The sequence below is a fragment of the Olea europaea genome, chromosome 4, assembly GCF_002742605.1.
Source record: "Olea europaea var. sylvestris chromosome 4, O_europaea_v1, whole genome shotgun sequence".
Classification (NCBI taxonomy): domain Eukaryota; kingdom Viridiplantae; phylum Streptophyta; class Magnoliopsida; order Lamiales; family Oleaceae; genus Olea; species Olea europaea.
Window position 1 is genome coordinate 324,678 of NC_036240.1, and position 22,975 is coordinate 347,652.

The following is a 22,975-nucleotide window of genomic DNA, read 5'->3' on the forward strand; positions in this document are numbered from 1 at the left end:
TCATCCAACACTTGTCAATCAAATTAATTGGTAAATCTCATTCTTCAAGTTCTCTTTTTGTATGTGAGTCATTAGGTTCACAGTCACGATACCTAACGACGTGAATTATTCTTTTGATCTAATCAAAATTAATAAATTAAAATATCCATTATTAATTTATCACTAATTCACATTTGTCGTCTTTGACTTTTGAGTACATCTTGACCAAGGATTTCGTTATCAACTTAATTGAATGAAATGTAGATCATAATCGCTTACGAATCCTCTATTGATTATTAACAACCTTAATATGATTTTTGACATACTCGAACGATGCTGTATTAGAGATCCTTGGTAGAACAACATCCAATATCACCAAATTATAACCGTCGTCATGTAAGGCATTACGATGACCTCAAGTCAAAAGATCAATTTTACTACCAAACGTTAGAGATTAACCACTGACACTCAGATAATTATTCAGGTGAAATATCCCAGCGGTTCTCCAATATTTTGTTTTATAACAAAATATCTACATATTCATTTAAGTTTCTTTAGCTCGTGAGATCTACTTACTTTAAAAGTAAGAAATGCCACACGTGATGATCTATCCATAATAATGATATTCATATCTCTTTATTACTTACAACCACGTATGATTTAAGATTCAATCATATGTAATTTGTATTTCACAATCACAACTCTCTGTGATTAAAAAATTATCAAGATTTAAATTCACGGACTCTATTAGTTAATTTAATTGAATATTAATTAAATAATAGATCTACCATAAAATTGCATTAATCATATTTTAAAAGTGCTTATGTTCAAAGTTAATTGGACTTTGGGCATAACACTTATAGTATTATCATCTTATAATTAAATGTGGCTTTCAAGAACCCAAAGAGTAAACAAAACAGCACTGTCTTGGCAGTTTAAAGCCTGAAAGACGTAGAGTTGTCGAACTTCTACCTTAGTGGTGTTTAGTTTGTAAAGTGACAATGAAGGTAAAAAGACGACAAAAGGAAGCTTCTAGACGTTCTTTAATGAGGAGAGCTATTTCAACAGAGGACATGTTTCTTCTAATCTTGCAAATTCCTCTACTACTTAATGCTCAAAATGAAAAATGAAATGCAGCTATTTCTGAAGAAGAGACCTCCACCAATTTTAGCTCCAAAAAATATTAGAAGTGCTACGGAAATTGCCACATTGCCTGGGAATGCCGAAAATCACAAAACTTTTACTCTTACGAGGGAGAAGTTATTTATGCAGATTGTGGAGTTAACAATGTCAAATATTTTACATTCTGGTTACACTTTCATTGTTAAGTATGTGGTGTAATTATTGATGGAGTCAGTTACGGGAACAATTTTCAGAAAAAAATGAAAAATTAAAAGAAATTGAAGATCGATATTAGATATGGAGAAGTTGTCTTTCTAAAAAGAAATTGAGGAAGAGTCCTGTCTCTTTCTAAAGAGGCACAAACAGATCTATATGCAAAAATGACTTTTCCCTTTCCTCCTCCACGTTTGATTTAGTAGAAGATATGATTGTTGCAGAAATTGTTGTAGGAAATTGAAAGGAACCAAAATTCATCAAATCTTTTCACAAAATTTTCATAAATGCTCCATGTTGAAATCAAAGAGAAGATTAAAGCAGAAGCGTACCTTGATCCATGGATTTCAGTGCTTTGATTCGATTTTGATCTTCCAATTGTTACGTGATCTTCAATTTTCTTCTCTATTGATGAAGATGCGGAGAACTGTAAAAATTCACGTTCAATTGGGAACCGTGACCCATATTAAATAACTACAAGTGACAGTTATCAATTTTGGTGTTATTTCAAATGAGCTCATCATCAATTCAAAATCACTTCTTCCGATCTCTACACTTTATTCCCATAACTTTTAATACCCATTAGTCCAAAATTAAACTTAGTAGATCACTTTACGGACTAAATTACTTTAAAATAGCACCACACATTTTAATATAGAAACATGTATGGCCCCATATGTTGGAATTTTGTTTCCAACAATTGTCATTTTCGTGTTTAAGAAATCAAGTATAAAGTCTTACATCATTTTTTGAGCTTAGTTTTGCTAGTACAAGGTATAAATATCAAAGAATTTAACTTTAAGTGAACTTGACGCCGAGTAGGATAGTAATTATCTTATTGACTTATTGTAGCAGATGATTCGCAAGAAAAGAACAACAGAAAACGCCCATAAAAAACAGAGAAAATACTCTGAATTCAACTCAATATTATTAATAATGCAGAATGATGAAAACTAACCCACAAGTCGAGTTAAATAGCTGCGAAATACGAAATTATGGAAAAATTACCAAAAATGGCAAAATCCCAAAATTATACCAAAATAAAATATTGAGCAAAAGAAGTAAGTTGCCAAAAATTTGACTCAATTCGAGTTTTCTAACGTATGGAAAAAAGGAAACGAAATATTACCATAAATAGTAAAAAATAACTTAAAATTGAATTTTGAAAAGGAAAATAGTGGATTTTGGGCTCGAAATTGATGTCCACCAAGCTTAGTTAGGTGGCCACAACATGCGCGCCGAAGAGAGCTTTCCGAATTGGGGTCATAATAGCGATTCCGATAACCGTAGCCAAAGTTATGGCCAAATTACCAAAGACGCGTCAAATTCCCCCAATTAAGGAAATAATGTTGATTCACTTTCCATCTTTGCGTCGATCCGCCATCTCATGGTATCTCAGCGCCATCATCGTGCTATCTGACAAATGAGCATCACTCGACTAGGATCCTCCTGCATCAGTCGCCCCGGGTTGGAAAGAACTCGCCCTCGAGTTCACAGTAACTTCATCGGACTCCATAAAACAAGGGCTTAGGTGTTTTACATTGAAGACGTCAGAGGTCATCAAATGGCTTGGGAGGCGCAATCTGTAAGCATTATCATTGATCTTCTGCAGCACTTCACAAGGTCCAATCTTCCGCTCCTTTATCTTATTGTATTCCGCAGCTGAAAAACGATCACGAGTTAATACTGCCCAAACAAAATCACGAACATCAAACAACACCTGGCATCGATGACTATCTGCCTGAACTTTGTACTTAGTATTACTTTCCTGTATGGATAGCTTCACCTGCTCATGGATACCTCGAAGATGTTCAGCCATCTCATCAGCTTTGTTATTGAAGCGACCCACACGTGGAATTGGAGCCAAATCAAGTACTCCGGATGGGTTTCGACCATAGACAATTTCAAAAGGACTCAGTCCAGTGGTTCTATTCCTAGACCGGTTATAAGCAAACTCTGCTTGAGGTAATGCCAAATCCCACTGCTTCGGTTTAGTCCCGGCTAAGCTTCTCAAAAGATTTCCCAAACTCCGATTCACCACCTCAGTTTGACCATCTGTTTGGGGATGGTATGCGCTGTTAAAGTTCAATTTCGTTCCAAGTTTCTCCCACAGACTCCTCCAGAAATGACTCATAAACTTAGTGTCACAATTCGAAGTAATTGACTGTGGAACACCATGTAAACGCACAATCTCTCTGAAATAAAGATGAGCAATTCGAGTAGCATCCATTGTCTTTCGGCAAGCCACAAAATGAGCCTTCTTTGAAAATCTGTCAACCACAACAAGAATGGAATCCATCGCCCGCTGTGTACGAGGTAAGCCCAAGATAAAATCCATACTGACGTCAAACCAAGGAGCTTCAGGTATGGGTAATGGTGTGTACAATCCAACATTACTAAGAGCCCCTTTAGACCGCTGACATACATAACACCGCTCCACATAATGCGCCACATCACTGCTCAACTTGGGCCAGTAATAATCAGAAGAGACCAATGCCAATGTCTTGTCTCGCCCAAAATGTCCTTCGTTATGAAGTTCACTAATAATCTGCTGCCTTAGTGAACAATCTGGAATGCATAACTGCAATCCATGAAACAGGTAACCATTATATAAAACAAAATCATGTCGATGATTATCAGTTAGCTCCCGAATTATCTTCCCAAAATGAAGGATCCGCAGCATACATATCAGGAAATACCTCAAATCCGACAATCTTGGTGCTCATGGTGGTGAGGAGTAATGTGCGACGGCTTAATGCATCTGTTACTTGATTCAAACTCCCTGCTCGATGCCTGAGTGTGAAAGTAAACTCTTGCAGGTACGCCACCCACTTTGCATGTCGCCTACTCAGCTTGTGCTGACCATTGATGTACTTCAAAGCCTCATGATTAGTAACAAGGATGAACTCCCTCTATACCAGGAAATGGTGCCAATGCTTCGGAGTTTGAACTACGGCATAGAACTCTAGGTCATAAGTGGAATAATTTTTCTTCGATCCCAATAGCTTCTCACTAAAAAAGGCTACTGGACGTCCCTCCTGACTCAGAACACCACCAATGCCAACTCCAAACGCATCACAGTTTACCTCAAATACCTTTTCAAAATTCAGAAGTGCCAAGACTGGGGCCTCCATCATCTTCTGCTTAGCCAACTGAAAGCTAGCCTCTGCCTCCTCAGTCTACTGAAAATCACGCCCTTTAAGGCACTCTGTGATAGAAGCAATCAAGGTACTAAAGTTTCTGATGAATCGACGATAGAAGGATGCCAATCCATGGAAACTCCTGACATCATGCAAAGTTTTTAGTTTCGGCCAATTCAAAACTACCTCAATTTTGGATTGATCTGCATGAACACCATCAATAGACACAACGAAATCCAAAAAAGTTACAGAAGTTGTGAAGAAAGAACACTTATTCTGATTGATGAATAAGCGCTCCGTCCTCATTACATCAAAGACAGCACGAAGATGATGTCATCAAAATAAACTACCACAAACTTCGCCATGAAAGGCCGTAAAACCTGATGCATAAACATCATAAAAGTGCTGGGTGCGTTGGATAGTCCAAAGGGCATGACCATCCACTCGTATAACCCATGCTGTGTCTTGAGCGCGGTCTTCCACTCATCTCCAGGTCTGATTCTGATCTGGTGGTATCCACTTTTAAGGTCAATTTTTGAGAAGACCTTAGAACCGGACAATTGATCCAACATGTCGTCCAGACGGGGAATTGAAAACATGTACTTCACTGTAATCCTGTTAATTGCCCTACTGTCAACACACATACGCCATGACCCATCTTTCTTCGACACTAGGAGAGCAGGAACTGTACAAGGACTCATACTCTCACGAATGTAGACCCTTTCCAATAATTCTACCACCTGTCGCTGCAACTCCTCAGCTTCCTTGGGGCTGAGGCGATATGCTGGTCGGTTTGGTAGACTCGATCCCGGAATGAGGTCGATCTGATGTTGAATGTCCCTCATAAGTGGTAGTCCTGGAGGAAGATCCTCCAGCATCAAGTCAGAAAACTCCATCAGTAGTTGCTGTACTTCTGCTGGAAATTCTGAATCCACATTCGCTGTACTATTTTCACGAGGCATTAAAGCATAAACTATTTTTTCACGCCCAACCTCAACCAAGAACCTGGACATCGAAAGTAGATTGGGGTTTTTAACTACCGGGGCAGGGGTGTTTCCTTCCCTGCGAGGCACCAAAACAATTCTCTTCCCTTTGATGCTAAGAGAATAAGTATTCTTCCGCCCATCATGGATAACACTGCGATCATACTGCCAAGGTCGTCCCAACAAAACATGACACGCACCCATTGATACCACATCACACCAAGCATTATCAAAATATTTTTTTCCAATCGAGAAAGACACTAAGCATCGTTTTTCTACCGTTACCTCACTGCCTTTATTCAGCCAAGACAACTTGTATGGTTTGGGATGACAATCCATCTTTAGTTGCAGTTTCTCGATAGCCTCCTCAGACACTACATTCTCACAACTGCCACTATCAATTATTAGCTTACAGACTTTATCAGCAACTGTGCAGGTTGTGTGGAAAACGTTGGTCCTCAACCAATCATCCCCTGAGTTGCCCTTGGGAGTTAGCAGGCTCTTTCGAACGACCAGGGTCTCCTGACCATCTCCACATAGTACGTCCTCATCTTCACCCTCATCATACACGGGTTCCCCAACTTCCTTAAACTCATCTATCATATCCTCCTCAATCAGAAGATTTTTATTCTTCTGACCAGCAGGCTTCTTGCAATCAGTCGCCCTATGCCCCTGTTCACCACACCTAAAACACTTAATACTTGAGCTGGAACTATCCCGCTGTGGCTGATAAGCGGGAAGAGATTCTTGAGAGCGAACTGGCTGACTTCCTTTACCTCTGACCACTGGCCTCCTACTTTGCTGTTTCTCTACTGCAAGTGCTCGTTGATATACCTCAGAAACTGTCCATAATGAATGAAGGCTGAGAACATCCTGCAGGGGCTGCCTTAATCCCCCAAATACCGTGCTACCATCTGCTCCTCCGTCTCAGATAAATCATTTTGAGCCACCAACTGATAGAATTTTTCAGTATAATCATTGACTGATCTTGCACCTTGCCTTAGTGAATGAAGCCTCTAAAACAAGGTTTGAGTATAGCCGAAAGGGAGGAAGTGCCATCTTCTTCTTCATCTTCTCCCAGTTAATAATTTTGGATTTCCCCTGTCGCTCCCGTGAACGCTTTAACTGTTCCCACCATGTAGATGCCCTACCTTTAAGTTTGATGGCGACCAGTTTCACTTTAACACGATCTAGAACTTCCTTATATTCAAAAATCCGCTCCACTTCATTCAACCAATCAATAAATCCTTCAGCCTGTAACGTACCAGAAAACTTGGGCAGATCCACTCTGAAATCGAGATCCACATGACGATCCTCCCGTCCACGATGCTCCCAAACTCGAGCACGATGGTGATACGGGTTTTAGAAACTGGTATCGGAATCGTGACCTTCTACATCATGATTACCGAACTCCTGCTCCGCCAAACGTTGGGTTAACTCCGCAACTTGTCTCTGCAAATCTTCAATCGTCACATCCTGAATATTACGATCACGGTGTTGGACTTCCTCAATCGGAACCTGTCCTCGACGACCACGACCACTTCCACCAACCATTCTAACTGATGGAATTTATCTCCCAAGAAGATGCTGACGCTCTGATACCAACTGACGCCGAGTAGGACAGTGATTATCCTATTGGCTTGTTGTAGCAGATGATTCATAAGAAAAGAACGACAGAAAACACCCAAAAAAATAGAGAAAATACTCTGAATTCAACTCAATATTATTAATAACGCAGAATGATGAAAACTAACCCAAAAGCCGGGTTAAATAGCTGCGAAATACGAAATTATGGGAAAATTACCAAAAATGGCAAAATCCCAAAATTATACCAAAATAAAATATTGAGCAAAAGAAGTAAGTTGCCAAAAATTTGGCTCAATTCGAGTTTTCTAACGTATGGAAAAAAGGAAACGAAATATTACCATAAATAGTAAAAAATAATTTAAAATTAAATTTTGAAAAGGAAAACAGTGGATTTTGGGCTCGAAATTGATGTCCACCGAGCTTAGCTGGGTGGCCATGACGTGCACGTCGAAGAGAGCTTTCCGAATTGGGATCATAATAGCGATTCCGATAACCATAGCCAAAGTTATGGCCAAATACCAAAGACGCGTCAAATTCCCCCAATTAAGGAAATAATGGTGATTCACTTTCCATCTTTGCACCGATCCACCATCTTATGGTATCTCAACGCCATCATCGTACTATCTGACAAATCAGCATCACTCGACTCGGATCCTCCTGCATCAGAACTCAATTGTACATAATACTATGCGATAGCGGTGTTGAATAATGCTTTAAGTAAAACTATAGAATTCCTTGAAATCCGTCTCTATTATATGATTACGAATCAGACAAATAAGTGTGGCCCATTCAAACTTTTTCACCTTTTTTTATCTAGACAAAACAGTCCAAGACTCGTCATTTTCTACGGGGCTTCTACAAGCCTCACTAAAGGGAAATGGGCCAGCACTACCTGCCATTTGGACACCTTTAAGAGTATTTAATTGACATGAAAAAAATCACCTAAAAAAAAAATATTTTTTTTGTTTTGAGAAAAACAAAAACTTACTCCCACCAAAGAAAATATTTTCCTTAATAACAAGAAAAATTAGGCATATCTTCAAAAGTTGGAAAATACTTCCAATGAAAAAAATAGCAATCAAACACTCCAAAATGGGAATTTGGATGAAAAAGTGACATTTTCCATAACGCAATCGAATGCACCCTAAATGTTACTTCAACGAATGTAGACTACATGAGACCATGGTACTATCACTATGGTGGTGAAGATGTCCACCACATCGTTGGACTCTACAAAGGACTGCCAACGGTTTGTCAAGAACTTGTAAAAGGTAGTTGTCGCAGTTTGGATCTTTGGAGGGAGTATGGATAGAACCTCTGGAGCCAACTCATCACTCCTTTGAGAAATGGAGAGCTTAGGGCGAGGACCTACATCAGATGTATTGAATAATGCTTTAAGTGAAACTATAGCATTCCTTGAAATGGGTCTCTATTCTGTGATTGTGAATCAGATATTTTTCCAAACAAAACTTCCAAATGAAGACGCAAAAACAATCGATGTTTTGATAAGCTTTCTTGGTTTAATAAGAGTAAGTCAAGTAATCATAGTCTACTTCAATTTTCAATTGGATAGGAGGTATGTAGATGAAGTTATTTATGAGAATGAGATTGTCTGTAAGATGAGTTATTTTTGGCACATGGTTTGGAGGATGTTTAAAACTTGACAACAATTTGTCGTCCTCAAACTAGTGGGTAAACTGAAGCGGTCAATAAACGTTTGAAAAAGCTTTTAGTGATTATAGGAAAAATATTCATCGGTGTGATGCGCTTGTAAGTAGTTCAAAAATCAAACCAATAATTGTAGTCCATTTGTAGCCATCTATAAAAAATCTCCACTAGTCCCTTGAATTTATTCTGGCTAAAGTGATCAAGCACAGCAGATTAAGGAGATGGATACACAGATCCAGGCGCAAAAATGAGAGGTGTCGCAAGCAATGGTTGATTGATAGGCTAATTAAAATCATATGCTCAAAACTATTGACTTTTGAACAGTAAATGTCTTTCCTCAATCTCCATCTTCTTCAATTGTAAGACTGAGAATATGCCTTTATTCAAATAACAGATATTGCCCCAACCCCATTTGTGTTGCAACTTTGATATTGACAATATTAATACTTTTAAGTGACCTAAAAACCTTATAAATTCTAGTCAACATCTTTACTGAATCGGCCTCAGTTATAATTTAACACAAATAATGAAATAAAATCTAATAACATCTTCACAAAAAAAATCTACTCATTTTGTGCAATTCTACTCCAGGAACTCATCAAATTGGCAAGTCAAAGTCATCAGAGAGAGAGAAGGCACCTGGATTCAAACTCCTTGATCTCCGCAAGTTCTTTCCCTAAGTTGTCCTTCCATTGAACTTTTCTCTTATCAATCTCGTTGGAGGCATCAGAGGGATTTTTAATACAGCTCTTAGGTACATACTCAGCATCAAGCTTTCCATTTAAACTCACATTTTTTACCTTAGTGGTTTCCACAGTTAACTTATTATCAGTGGCATCAGAAACAGTAAAATTTGTTGAAGGTACGTAAGTGTAGGTTATTTTCCAATTTCAATGTCCCGGCAGTGTAAAGATGAGCAGTAGAGGGTTTGCAAAAGCAAATGAATGGACAGTTGATCTTGCAAAACAAAATCCTCATGAAAATGGTTTCCTTCATTAACAATTCTGATCAAAGCTGAAGAAGAAGCCAAGTGATGTGTAGTAAAACTAGATCTGCAAATTCTCTCTATATTATCTCACCCGTAAAATGAATTACAGACCCTGTTGGGAATCTACTTATACATGCACAGCGAAATTTAAAATAATTTTCGATTCCCACCAAGAATCGCCTTTGTGTTTAGATAGAAATTGTGATAAGATTGTACCTTTTCCAGATCTGCAATCATTTTGCTTTTGATTTTGTTCCACAACTTTGATTCGCCACCACAGCTGTCCAATTGTCCAGCCTCCAACGGTGATCCACACAGAGAATATGATTGCAGCCTCTAGGGTTTTCTCTTGTGCTAGCAAGAATAATGAAAACCTTAATGGACCTCAAACCCTAGTTATGTATTTATATAAACCCAAACAGGCTCTGCCCGGTCCGGTCCAATAATTAATTAATCCAATTAATTAAACCCGGTCCGTGAATTAATTAATCCAATTAATTAATTCGAAAATATAAATAACAAATCCAATTAATTAATTTATTCAACGATTGTTAAATTAACCAATTGGCAATTTGCAATCTTCCAATTCTCTTTTGTGTGTGACCCATTAGGTTCCCGACCACGATGTCTAACGACGTGAAATATTATTTTGATCTAATCAAAATTGATAAATTAAAACCCTTTTAATTTATCATCAATTCACATTCGCCGTCCCTGATTGACATCTAGCAATGTGTCAGGGCAATACATGTGACGGGAAATGTCACGTGGTATGACAAAACCAAATTCGTTCGTTTACCGTGAAACTATAATCCTTTCGTCAATATGATCCGATCAATTACGAGATATGGAGTTGTGGCAATCTCGATCATCGATCATATCTTTCACTCCACTATTAAGTCAATATAAATCGAAAACTCCTTTTCGACTTATGAGTACACCTTGGCCAAGGATTTCATCATTGACTTAATTGAATGAAACGCAGATCATAATCTCCTACTATCTAAGAGTGACGAATCCTTTATTGATCAATCACAACCTTCATACGATTCTTGACGTACCCGAACGATGTCGTATTAGCGGCCCTTTTCAGAGCAACATCCAACACCGCCAAAGTATGACTGTCCTCATATAAGGTACTATGACGACCTCAAGTCAAAGGACCAATTTCACTACCGAACGTTAGAGATTAACCACCGACACTCAGATAGTTATCCATGTGAAATCTCTCGACGGGTCTCCAATGTTTTGTTCTATAACAAACATCCACGTGTTTATTTAAGTGTCACCACACTTTAACTTGTGAGATCAGCTACTTACTTCACAAGTAAGAAATGCCACACGTGATGGTCTATCCGTAATAACGATATCCGTATCTCGTTATTACTTACGACCACGGATGATTTAAGATTCAATCAGATGTAATTTGTATCTCACAATCACAACTCCTTGTGATTAACAAATTACAAATATTTGAATCTACGGACTCTATTATTTATTTAATTATCTATTAATTAAATAATAGATCTGCCATTTTATTGCATTAATTATATATAAAAGTATTTATGTCCAAAGTTGATTGGACCTAGGGCATAATACTTACAGACCCAACTATATAGAAGACAAAGCCAATAAAAAGGTGACAGCTCACCTAACAAACTAACAGAAAATGAAGAGAGAAAACACGTGAAAAATGAAAAATAAAGTCAACAAATTCATTTTTACTATAAGTTATCCACATCAAGCATACCACCATCAGAAAAGCAAAACTTTGACTTGGAAAAACTAAAATAGGAGATTTTCAAGATACATTATGCCCGAAGATGATTCTTCCCCAATGCTCAAAATCGTAGATAGCATTATTTTAGAACTCTTTGCCACTCCCCAATTCTGCAGTTAAGATAAAAAATTGAGATCTTTAAACTTAAAAAATAAAAAATAAAAATAAATAAAAGAACTGAAACTTTAAATGTTAAAAAATTTTGAACGTTTTTACTGAAAGAAAAGACCAAGTTTCCAGAGGAGGGAAAAGAAAAAGATTAATGCATTCATCTGAACTGGATGATGATGGAATAATGAAAGGCAGGAAGAATCTTTAGAATGAATCATAAAGAACACAATGCTAAGCCGGATTGCCCAGCTTGCCTATACATATTGTTGACCCTAAAAAATGTTACCAACAGATGTCGGACCCACCCCAGCACACATAAATGAAAGTCCAACACCCAAAGACACGTGGATGGTCTAAAACGAACAGATTAAGGGTGTGGGAACAGCTCCACGGCGGGGGATGAGAACATTCGAAATCCGACGAGATGTTTGTAGTCCAATTGTACAATAATTATCAATCGATGTTTATAAATGTGTATGTAAAAATATGTAAACTCGTATTGTGTTGCAATATAATAAGAGAGAGTTGAGTAAAGTTTTTTTCATTGTATTGAGTTTTGCATTATGCTTGTGAGAGATACATGGGGAGTATTTATAGTATTACTACTTAGATCGTGGCCCTTGGTTGGGAGTACACGTGGCCTTATCTCGTAAGTTTGCATGTCCAATTATAGGTGTCACATTTGACTTCCTACCCTGCTACATATTAATTAATTGGCGGCTCTGCCACTATGGTGACAAGATAAAGCACTTGCACTCTATGATGAGTGTCCCATCAATCACTCAGGAAGGATCTTTGTGTAAGATCGGATCTCTAGGGAGAGGTGTTGCTTAGAGCTTTAAGACCTGGGGAGGAGATTGGGCCTCAGAAGGAAGGGCATCGGCTAGAAGGTCACTTCGGCATTAGTACCTCTTGGATGGGCCTCGGAACCTCAGATAAGATGTCACGTGGGTCGGAAGAGGTAGGCCATGGGCCCAGTGGGTTGGCCAAGTGTCAATACGTAACAATAGTCCCCCAAGTCCAAGAATGGTCATTTATGTAATGCGTGGACTTTTAAATTTTTGTACCTCAAACTAATAGACCCCCAAGTCCAAGTATAGATATTTATATCATGGTTGGAGTTGAAAATGGTGGTGTTGCTGTGATTAGGGAAGGTGATGAAGTCCCAAACCTGCCGAGGCTTGAGAAGATGTGGCTGAACTGCGAAGAAGTAGATATGAAGCCGAGGCTGTGAAGTGGATCGAACATGCTAAGGCGCAAGATGTGCTGAACTGTGTAGAAGTAGATGTGAAGCCGAGGCTGTAAAGTGGATCGAACATGTCGAGGCTTGCTAAGATGTGCTGAACTACGTAGAAGCAGATGTAAACCAGAGGCTGTGAAGTGAATCGAACATGCTAAGGTGCAAGATGTTCTGAATTGCATAGAAGTGGATTGAATATGTCAAGGCTTGCTAAGATGGGGCTGAACTACGAAGAAGCAGATGTGAGACCGAGGCTGTGAAGTGGATCGAACATGCCGAGGTTTGCTAAGATGTGCTGAACTGCGTAAAAGCAGATGTGAAGTCGAGGCTGTGAAGTGGATCGAACATGCCAAGGCTTGCTAAGATGTGCTGAAGTGGATGGAACATGCCGAGGTTTGCGAAGAGATGATTGTCTTCAATGTTTGTGCGAATGATTTGATGTTTTGTGCATGTTACCAAGAAAAGACAGCCGAACCGTTTCGACTTCTAAGGCACGTACGGATGCTGCATTGAATGTGCAATGATGGCTACAGCTGGAGCTTCCAAAAAGAGACGCATTTGGAGGGGTGCATGGGAAGCATGCTTGGATCAGAGGCATTGATTTTGAAAACGATTTGAATTCTACGCCTCGGATTCAATCTGCAATGAAGGGCCCAGATTTGATGAGCCTTGATCTAATGGAAGGTGTTTGACCTGAGCTTGTATAAAAGGTAGGAGACTCCCATTTTGTAACCTTTCTAACTCTGCAATTCTGTGTTTGTTGACAATATCGTATTCAGGCATTGAACATTCGCTTCGTTTCCATTTTTCGACATCCCTCAGTGTCCTTAGTCGATTGCATAGGTATTTCTTGCGAGAATTTGTTTTGTGATCTCCGTTCATTTTCCAAATTTATTCTGATATGGAGTCCACTTTGGATAGGGGATAGTCACTGTCGCATCGTTTGGGGAGGGGTCAGTTTGTAGGGAGGACTCCAAGGTCGAACAGTAAACTATGACCGAGGAGCCCGTAAATTACAAGGAGGAGTGGGGTGCATCCAGGATACCTTCAAATATAACCCAGAAGAGGTTAGGGAGATAAGGGAAAGGTATTGCGTCCCTCATAACATAGAAATATTAATCCCCGATGTTGATGAACGGGCTTGCTATCCGAGGTTCGGATGTGTCGCTGTCAGTGAATACTTGTTTAAGGAGGGTATGCGTCTTCCTCTGTATCCCTTCTTTAGGGCAGTGCTAAGGAATTTTATGTTGTCGCCGATCCAGGTTCTGTCGAATGGGTAGAGCGAGTTGGTGGGGTCCTACTTCTGGTGGAAGTAAGTGTCGATGGGGGAGGATATGCCTTTGCATGTCTTCCAGACCCTCTTCTAGCCCAAAATCTTGGGCAAAGATGAGTCGAAGGGGTGGTACTACATTACTCCTTAGGGATCGCACGCCCCTTTTGTGGTAGGATTGCCTTCTTCCATCAAGGGGTGGAAGAAGTCGTGGTTCTGGGCAACTAGCAGGCAGTAGTTGGGGACAAAACCTTGGCTTGCACGTTACCAACCCAATACTATGAAGCTCGTGAGTCCCCCAGCCTAAGCTATTTTATATTCTGCTGAGCTTTCTGGAATTTGTTTTTTGCTAACTATTGTTACATTTTGTAGACTCGAGAACGAGGTACCAGCTCCAGGAAGTAGAGTTTCACATTATAGAGGACATTTACAAGCGTCCTTTGAAGTTTTGCCACTTCGATCATCTCATCGATCGAAGCCGTTATTTCCTTAACTTCAGACTTATGGCTTCCAAGGGTAAGAAGTGCCTGTGCTTTGTGATGGAAAAGTTTTCTTATTGATGTCAACTTCTGATCTGTTCCTTTGTGTTGCAGATAAGTTCAGGAGGAGAGAGTACCCTACCCCCGACATGGACACTATAATGAAGGCCACCACTACTATTGGGGCCCGGCCTCTGAAACCCGGTTCAAGTGGGGCTAAAGAGGTGAGAGGCAAGGTGGAGCACCTCTCCAAAGTCAATACCTCTCAGGCTGTCAAGGAGGAGGCTCCAAGGAAAGAGAAAGACATTGAGCCTTGGGGAAAAGAGAAAGCCCCTGAGGACTCCCAGAAGAAGAGAAGGTTGGTCCACCTCACCAGTTCTTCAGGAAAGTTTGGGACTTCCATTTCCCAAATCAACAAGGACTCCTGACCACCAAAGCTCATGGACTCTGCCATGAATGCAGTAAAGGTACAGATGATTCGAAAAGCTGAGGAGAGGAGGCGGCTGAAGAGACAACGAGGTTGGCTGCATTAAAGGCAGAAGAAGAGGTTACGCGGCAGAAACCCATAAAGACCCAGGGAAAACCTCCTAACTTCCTAGCTGGGTATGAAGAACAGCTTGCCCCTGCTTTGTTGGAGGCTCTTCCTGAAGAGGTCTGGGGTGCTGCAGTCAGTTTTTACAAATTATGGACTGATATGTGGGTGCTGCACGCCTCGTCCTGCAACACTGTTGACCTCTCAAGGGCCCCAGTGACCCAAAGCATGAGGACATTTGGCCTCGCTTTGGAGTGTAGGGAGGTCCTTATTGACTTCCAAGCGAGGATCATGTCCCCAGAAAAGAAGCTAGCCTCTGCTGAGGAGGAGTTGAAGAGGTTGAGGGCCGAGGCAGAAGAGACTAAGGCTTAAAAAGTTGAAGACGCTACCAAGTTGGAATCTGCCTTGGCCCAAATAGAGGCCTTGAAGAAGAAGGCATATGAGTCTCAGTGTGAGGTGACCTCCTTCACTAAAAAGGTGGAGACGTCAAATAATCATCAGAAGGTCACTGTTGAGGCCCTGGAAAGAGCAAACCTTGAGCTTGCTGGGGCCAAAGATGCATACAACTTTCTGAATGACCAAATAAAATGGCATGTTGATTAACTAGCCAAGGTGAGAGAGGCAGCCAAGGTGGCGGGGAATGAGGCAGTAAAAGAGTTCATTGCCAATTTCCACAACACCGAGGAGTACCGGAGCTTCAACGCATACTGGAGGAACTTCGGCTACGCTGAGGTGATGGAGAGGGTTGAGGAACTTTACCCAGGCTACGACCTGTCTCAACTTAAGTTTGAGTTTGTGGATGAGGTACCTCAAACCCCAGCCAAGGAAGCAGTAGGGGAAAAAACAGCTGAAAAGACTGAAGAGGGGCCTGACCCTCAAGTTGCTGAAGCTCCTGCTGCAGAGGCGCTCCCTCCATCATCCGAAGCTTAGTGTAGGATTCCTTTTTTAGTTTCTATCAATGTACTGGTCTTGAGCCCACCTGTTGTAACGTTCTCAATATTAATGATGTCATGTTTTACAAAGTTTTGCTTTCTTTTTACTATCAAGTGCATGCAGATCGGTAAATAATCAAGCATAAGTTTGAATTAACAATTCGAACTCGACATCGCTAACAATCAAGCCATATAAATTATGACTTAATGGGTTGTACTTAGGCTCCATCACTTTGAGATAAACCACGATATCCAAATTGCACGTAGATTATTTGACTCAATCTTTCCATTGAGTTCAAATGGTGGATGAGATATGCATGTCGAGGCATGTGGAGTGAGCTTCGGCATTCAGCCGAAGTGACCCCAGAGTTGGGTATTTGGACTTCTCCTCCAAGGCTCGCACGCTTTCCTACATGGTGGATAGTGCAGCCATGTAGAGGCTTCTCCCATTGACGTTAAGCCTTGCCAAAGGAAGGCATGTGGAGTGAGCCTCGGAGTCCACACAAAGTGACCCCAGAGTTGGGGGTCTGGACCTCTCCTCCGAGGCTCCTACGCTTCCCTACATGGTAGGTGGTTCGGCCATGTAGAGGCTTCTCCCATTGGTGTTCCGCCTCACCAAAGGAAGGCACGTGGAGTGAGCCTTGGAGTCCAAGCGAGGTGATCCCAGAGTTGGGGGTCTGGACCTCTCTTTTGAGGCTTCCATGCTTCCCTACATGGTGGATGGTGCAGACATGTAGAGGCTTCTCACATTAGCGTTCAGCCTCGCCAAAGGAAGGCATGTTGAGTAAGCCTCAGAGTTCAGGCAAAGTGACCCCAGAGCTGGGGGTCTGGACCTCTCCTCCAAGGTTCTCACACTTCCCTACATGGTGGATGGTGCAGCCATGTAGAGGCTTCTCCCATTGTCGTTCAGCCTCGCTAAAGAAAGGTTTGTCGAGTGAGCCTCAGAGTCCAGGCAAGGTGATCCCAGAGTTGGAGGTCTAGACCTCTCCTCCGAGGCTCCTATGCTTCGAGAGTTCTATCTAAATTTAATGACATTTTATTGAAGCTGAAACGGTTACATAAGCTGGGAAAAATCCTCCAGCGATGTGGTACATTCATTGGTAGTAAATTCTGAGATGCTCAATGTTCCATAAACGAAGCTGTGCCTTGCCCTCCATGTCTTCGATTCTGTAGGTGTCGAGTCGGAGTTCCTCTTTAACTCTGTAAGGGCCCTCCCAGTTTGAGCCCATGGTACCTTCTCCAGGTCCTTTGGAGGAGAGGAAGACGCTCCTAAGGACCAGGTCATTAATTCGTATGGACCTTTTGTTCACCTTAGAATTGAAGTATTTGGTCATTTTCTTTTAGTAAGCAGCGAGCCTCAGCTGGGAGTTATCCCTTCTTTCAGCAATGAAGTCAAGGTTAAACCTTCGTAGCTCACCATTAGATATTTTGTTGAAGTGCAGACGACGCGGTGATGGTAAGCCGACCTCGACTGGGCTCATGGCTTCAGTTCCATATGCCATGAGGAAAGGAGTCTCTCCCATGGGGGTTCAATTGGTAATTCGGATTGCCCAGAGAACTTGAGGCAGCTCATCAACCCAGGCTCCCTTTGATGCATCCAGTTTCCTTTTGAGAAGATGTTTGATCGTCTTGTTTACAGCTTCAACTTGGCCATTGGCTTGGGGATGATGACATGTTGAGAAGTGCTTCTTGATTCCAAGTTCTTCGCATAGGTTCCTGACCTTTTTATTGTTGAACTTCCTTCCATTGTCTGAAACTATAGAGTGGAAAATTCCGAATCGGCATATAGTATTCTTCCAAAAGAACTTGGAGGTGTTTACTTCCATGATTTTTGCTAGTGGTTCGACCTCAACCCACTTCGTGAAGTAGTTAATAGCCACAATGACGAAGTTCGCACCCTTTTTTAAGGTGGGCCAATAGTACACTTGCCTTAGTACCTTTTGTGCCAAGGCTATTCTTCGTGAATGATTGCCACAAACACCTTTGTGGATTTCCTTCAGAATGTAAGTGGCATCGTCTCCCCCCACACAGCGAATAAGTAGAGAGTAGAAGCTTCCTTTGTATAGCACGTCATCAACAAAGAGGAAATGAGTAGACCTCCTTCTTAGCTTGTAGGCCTCATATTTGTCAGTAGGCAGGACTTGGTCCTTTAGGTAGGCTATGATTTGTTGCATCCAGGTAGGGGTTCCTGTAGCCCACATCCACTCAGAGGCCTCGATAGATGGCATGAGGAGGTGCTCAATTGGTACTATAGCAAGTAGTTCAAAATCTCTGCTGCTCGTGAGTTTGGAGAGAGCATCTGCATGTGCGTTCTTGAGGCGAAAGATCTTCATTTTTTCGAATTTTTCAAAAAATGGGAGGAGGTTCATCACCATCTTCAAGTAGGAGGCCATGGTTTTATCTTTAGCTGAAAAACTGCCGTTCACTTGGCTCACAACTAGCTGGGAGTCACTGTTGATATGCAGCCTTCTTACTTGCATTTCTTTGGCTAATCTGAGGCCTGCAAGGAGCGCCTTATACTCAGCAGCATTGTTTGTGGCCTTAAATTCGAATCTCATGACTAAGTTCAGCTTGTGACCTTCTGGGTTGACAAGGACTACCCCTATTCCCAAACCTATGTCTCCAACCGAGCCATCTACGAACAAGTTCCGCGTGGGGGGCTCAACAGATTCCATAACCTCTTCCATCTCGGGTGCATTGGTAAACTCTGCTACAAAATCAACTAAGGCTCGGCCCTTGATGGCTACCCTTATCTTAAAGACAATGTCGAATTCACATAACTTAACTGCCCATTTCAGCAGTCTTCCCGAGGCATCCGACTTCTGTAGTACTTGCCTCAAAGGAAAGTTGGTCAAAACGTGAATGTTGTGTGCTTGGAAGTAGGGCCTCAGCTTCCTAGAGGTTGTGATCAAAGCTAAGGCGAGCTTCACCATATTGGGATAGCGAGTTTTTGAAGATAAGAGCGCCTTGCTGGTGTAATATACGAAAAGTTGGGTGGTTCCTTCTTCTCTGGTTTGGACCACACTGATGGACTCATTGGAGACGGCCATGTATAGTTGAAGGATATCGTGGGGCTTTGGCTTGGAGAGGAGGGGGCCTACCCTAGATGCCTTTTCAAGCCCTGAAAGGCTTTTTCACATTCCTCATTCCATTTGAATTTCTTCCCAGCTTTCAATACCTTGAAGAACGGGAGGCATTTATCGGTAGCCTTAGAGACAAAATGGCTAAGGGCTGCCACCCGTCCCATCAGGCTTTGGACTTCCTTGGGTTTTTAGGGTGATCTCATCTTGAGTAAGGCATTGATCTTTTCAGGGTTGGCTTCAATTCCTCTTTAGTTAACCATGTACCCCAGGAACTTGCCAGAGGCAAAGCCAAAAGCGTACTTGAGGAGGTTGAGCTTCATCCTGCACCTCCTGAGGATTTGGAAAGTGTTATCCAAGTACATCACATGGTCGTCTGCCTTCAAGCTTTTCACAAGCATATCGTTAACGTAGACTTCTATTGTCTTACTGATGAGGTCTACAAATATTTTGTTGACAAGCCTTTGATAGGTGGCCCCGACGTTTTTCAACCCAAAGGGCATCATCTTGTAGCAGTAAAGGCATCTGTCAGTGATAAAGGAGGTGTTCTCCTCATTGGACGGGCACATGGTTATTTGGTTGTAGTCAGAGTAGGTATCCATGAAGCTTAGGAGCTCATGCCCGGCGGTAGAGTCTACCAATTGATCAATTCTCGGAAGTGAGAAGCTGTCTTTGGGGCATGCCTTGTTGAGATTGGTAAAGTCAATGCATACCCTCCACTTACCGTTGTGCTTTTTAACTAGCACCGAGTTGGAGACCCACTTCGGGTAGATGGCCTCTCTGATGAAGCCATTATCGATTAGCTTCTCTACTTCTTCCTTGAGAGCCTCATATCTTTCTGGGTTGAGAGCTCTTCTCTTTTGTCGGTACGGGGCAACCTTAGGATCTATTTTTAGGTGGTGGCAGCTAATCATGGGGTCTATGCCCACCATGTCCTCATGCCTCCAAGAAAAGACGTCAAGGTTCTTGCAGAGAAAGTCTTTCGATTTTTCTTTCATGTCGTTGTTCAGGCCTACACCCACATTCAACACCTTCGTGTGGTTGCGGGGGTAGACCGAGAAGCTTTCTAGTTCCTCAACCAGAGTTGCTTGGGGTTCGTGCTCAATCACACGGGGATCGATCTCATCGATCATGGAGAGTTCTTTCTGCTCGAGAGGTACGTCGATCATGTCAACATCCTCCTGTTCAAGAGGGGCCTCACTTGGGACGTTTTCCATGTCCACATCAGTCAAGATGACATGTACGTCTTGGGGCTCCACCTTTCTGATGGAGCTCAAGTAGCACTCCCTGGATCCTCTTTGGTCACCTTTCATTGTTATTACCCTGTTCTCAGTTGGGAGCTTCATGCATAAGTGGTGGATGGAAGTGACTGCTCCCAACTCCTTCAGGACTGGTCTACCCAAGACTTCATGGTAGGCCGATCGACTGTCTAAAATAAGGAATTCTATGAAATTCATGATGGTTTGGGGAGACTCTCCCATCTCTACCGCCAATGTTATCTTTCCTCTCGGAGTGATACTATCTCCGGTAAATCCATATAGAGAAGTAGTGGTGGGCGTCAGCTCGTGGTCCAGGATCATCTTGTCAAAGATGGACCTGAACAGGATGTTAACGGAGCTGCCATTATCTACTAGCATTCACTTAAATACATTTCGGGCCACAACGACCCTTACCACAAGTGCATCACAATGGGGGTAGTGAACCCCTTCGGAGTCCTCTTGGGTGAAGATGATGGGTGATATATGGATTCTTCGGGAGCTACTGTCCACGATATAACTGGTCAGTGGGAGGCGTTTGGCCTCTGGGGCGTAATTTTGCTTTGCATTCTGAGTCTCCCCTCCCACATAGGGGCCTCCAAATATGGTGTCTATTTCATGAATAGGGGCTTCTCTCGTGCATGGCGATTCCCCCGATGCCTATGTCCTTCCCTATTCACGATATGTTCCCTTCGGCGGAGGGAGACATCTTGCTGGCGGGGAGCGACCTCCTCACGCCTAGGTCTCTAGTCGTTCCTAGGCGGGGTCTGTTCACCTGGGGTGAATCATTCCTCTTGTCTTGGGAATTTTCCCGTCTGTTATGGTGTGCGTACTCTCGACACTCCAACGTGTCATGACCGTAAGAGTAGTGGTATGTACAATAATCGGGGGGTTCTAATTAGGCCTATTCCTAGGTCCTGAATCGCGCCCCCGACCTCTTCCACTACGGGGGGCCTGTTGTGAAGTTCTTGTTTGTGGGTCGATAGTTGGATTGACGTCTTCATATACTAAAGTTGGAACTGCATTCAAAGTGGTTGTGCCAAGTGCTTGCCCTGAATTTTCATTACCGGGTGGGTTCATCTAGTAGTGCATCAGGTGGGAGGTCAGTCCCCTGGCGCACTGTCTTTGTTGAGGTGGGAGGCCTCTGCTGGCCCGATTCCAGTGCTCAATTAATTCTTCATTAATAATCTCCCACCTCATCATTTTCAACAGGGCATCGTAGGTGGTGGGATCTTGGTTTTGCACATCCCTTCAGAGCAGGATGTTTATATTCAAACCTCTTCTTAGGGCTGGCAAAGCTTCATGATCGATAACTTGCACGCAATACGTCATTTCATTGGTAAGGCGTGATAAGAAGGTCTTCAGGGATTCCCCATGTGCCTGCCTCATGTCTTGAAGGCGCTGGATGGGGGCATCTCCCTCCTTGCTCACCGCAAACCTCTTTAGGAAAGTAGTCTTGAATTCTGGTCAACTCCTTATGCTCCCGGGCGGTAGTCGACTATACCAGATTTCAGCCGCTTTACTAAGTGTTAAATGAAAATCTCTACACTTCACAACTGGGATGGCACCTCTACAGTTCATATGAGTTTTATAAGCGCTTAGGTATTTTTCGGGTCGCCTCTCCCATCATACTTTGGTATCTTGGGCATCACATAGTTGCTCGGAACCTGGGCACTTCTTAGTTCCCTTGAGAATGGCAAATTTTTATCGTTGTCGTCCAAGTCACAAGACCTCTACTACTCATCTGAGTCATTATCTTCCTTGGCTTCATACTTGGGTATTTGATGAGAGGGTCCAGCTTGGGTCCTAGCCTCATCTTCCCTTATTTAGCACCTATTTCTAGGCGGAGCAGCACGGGGGAGGGGGGGAGGGGAGCATTCTCATGCCTTTCCTCCAGCTAATGAGACAATGGAGGTGAGGGCTGTGGTCTATTCCGAGGCTTGCGTTGTTGTTGTTGTTGTTGTTGCCTGTGCTTCAATCCTGCGGGGCTAATTCTGACAAAGACACTGTTAGACCTCCTAGGTCTTTGTTCTGGCTCATATGTTGGTAAATAGTTGTCCTGGTTATACCTAGCCTTGGTGGGCCGGCCAACAACATAATTGGAGGAAACATTAACTTCTACTTATCTCTCCATGGGGCTCCTATCTCGGTTGTATTCTGTCAGTACAGCCCTTTGGCTTTGAACTTTCTCATCCTGGTCGTAATGTTCCTGGAGTGCATAGGGAGGAATGGGGAAGCCTCCCTGGCTCTACATTTGGGCCATAAGTTCTCTCATGGCCATGTTTTGACTAACAATATCCCTCATGTTTGCGGCCATGGTGGCTATTTCCCTTGACAATTGAGCGGCCATCCGTATGCCACCTCTTCTGTGATGGTGGTAAGGCCGATGCCAAGCTGCAGGGGCAGCTTTCGGTGGCATTCCCATATTTTCTCTTACCCTCCTAGGGGGTACATCCTCGTCTAAACTCATTCTCTTCTGTTCCGATCTCAAATTGTTGCTAAGTTGTGGGGCTTCTACTTGTTCTTTTACAAGACAAATCATTTTTTAAGGGAGATGCCCAAATATTCTTTTCGATAAGTTTCTTCCACACGGTTGCTAGTGGTTACAGTATGGT

General features: G+C 42.3%; 2 protein-coding genes across 2 annotated transcripts; both read right to left on the reverse strand.

The window, feature by feature from the left end:
• Window positions 1-4,759: 4,759 nt before the first annotated feature.
• LOC111394007 lies at window positions 4,760-6,991 on the reverse strand. Its single transcript, XM_023019798.1, has 4 exons — window positions 6,844-6,991; window positions 6,437-6,660; window positions 6,341-6,390; window positions 4,760-6,299 (listed from the first exon to the last, which is right to left on the reverse strand). Exons 1-4 carry the CDS (start codon window positions 6,989-6,991, stop codon window positions 4,760-4,762), a joined length of 1,962 nt encoding a protein of 653 aa, XP_022875566.1.
• A 10,562-nt stretch (window positions 6,992-17,553) lies between these two features.
• On the reverse strand, window positions 17,554-19,074 carry LOC111394008. The gene is made up of 2 exons (XM_023019799.1): window positions 18,397-19,074; window positions 17,554-18,351 (listed from the first exon to the last, which is right to left on the reverse strand). The coding sequence occupies exons 1-2, from the start codon at window positions 19,072-19,074 to the stop codon at window positions 17,554-17,556; spliced, it is 1,476 nt and encodes a 491-aa protein (XP_022875567.1).
• Between the last annotated feature and the right edge of the window lie 3,901 nt (window positions 19,075-22,975).

Bases quoted from the DNA above. Each gene is read 5' to 3' on its own strand.
- LOC111394007 (XM_023019798.1), bottom strand. From the start codon at position 6,991: ATGGTTGGTGGAAGTGGTCGTGGTCGTCGAGGACAGGTTCCGATTGAG. The intron at 6,661-6,843 runs GTAATCATGATG...GGTTGAATGAAG, and splicing joins TTTGGCGGAGCAGGAGTTCG to TGGAGCGGATTTTTGAATAT. The intron at 6,300-6,340 runs GTATTTGGGGGA...GGATGTTCTCAG, and splicing joins GAGGAGCAGATGGTAGCACG to CCTTCATTCATTATGGACAG.
- LOC111394008 (XM_023019799.1), bottom strand. From the start codon at position 19,074: ATGGCCGTCTCCAATGAGTCCATCAGTGTGGTCCAAACCAGAGAAGAA. The intron at 18,352-18,396 runs GTGATGAACCTC...GAAAAAATGAAG, and splicing joins TGGCCTCCTACTTGAAGATG to ATCTTTCGCCTCAAGAACGC.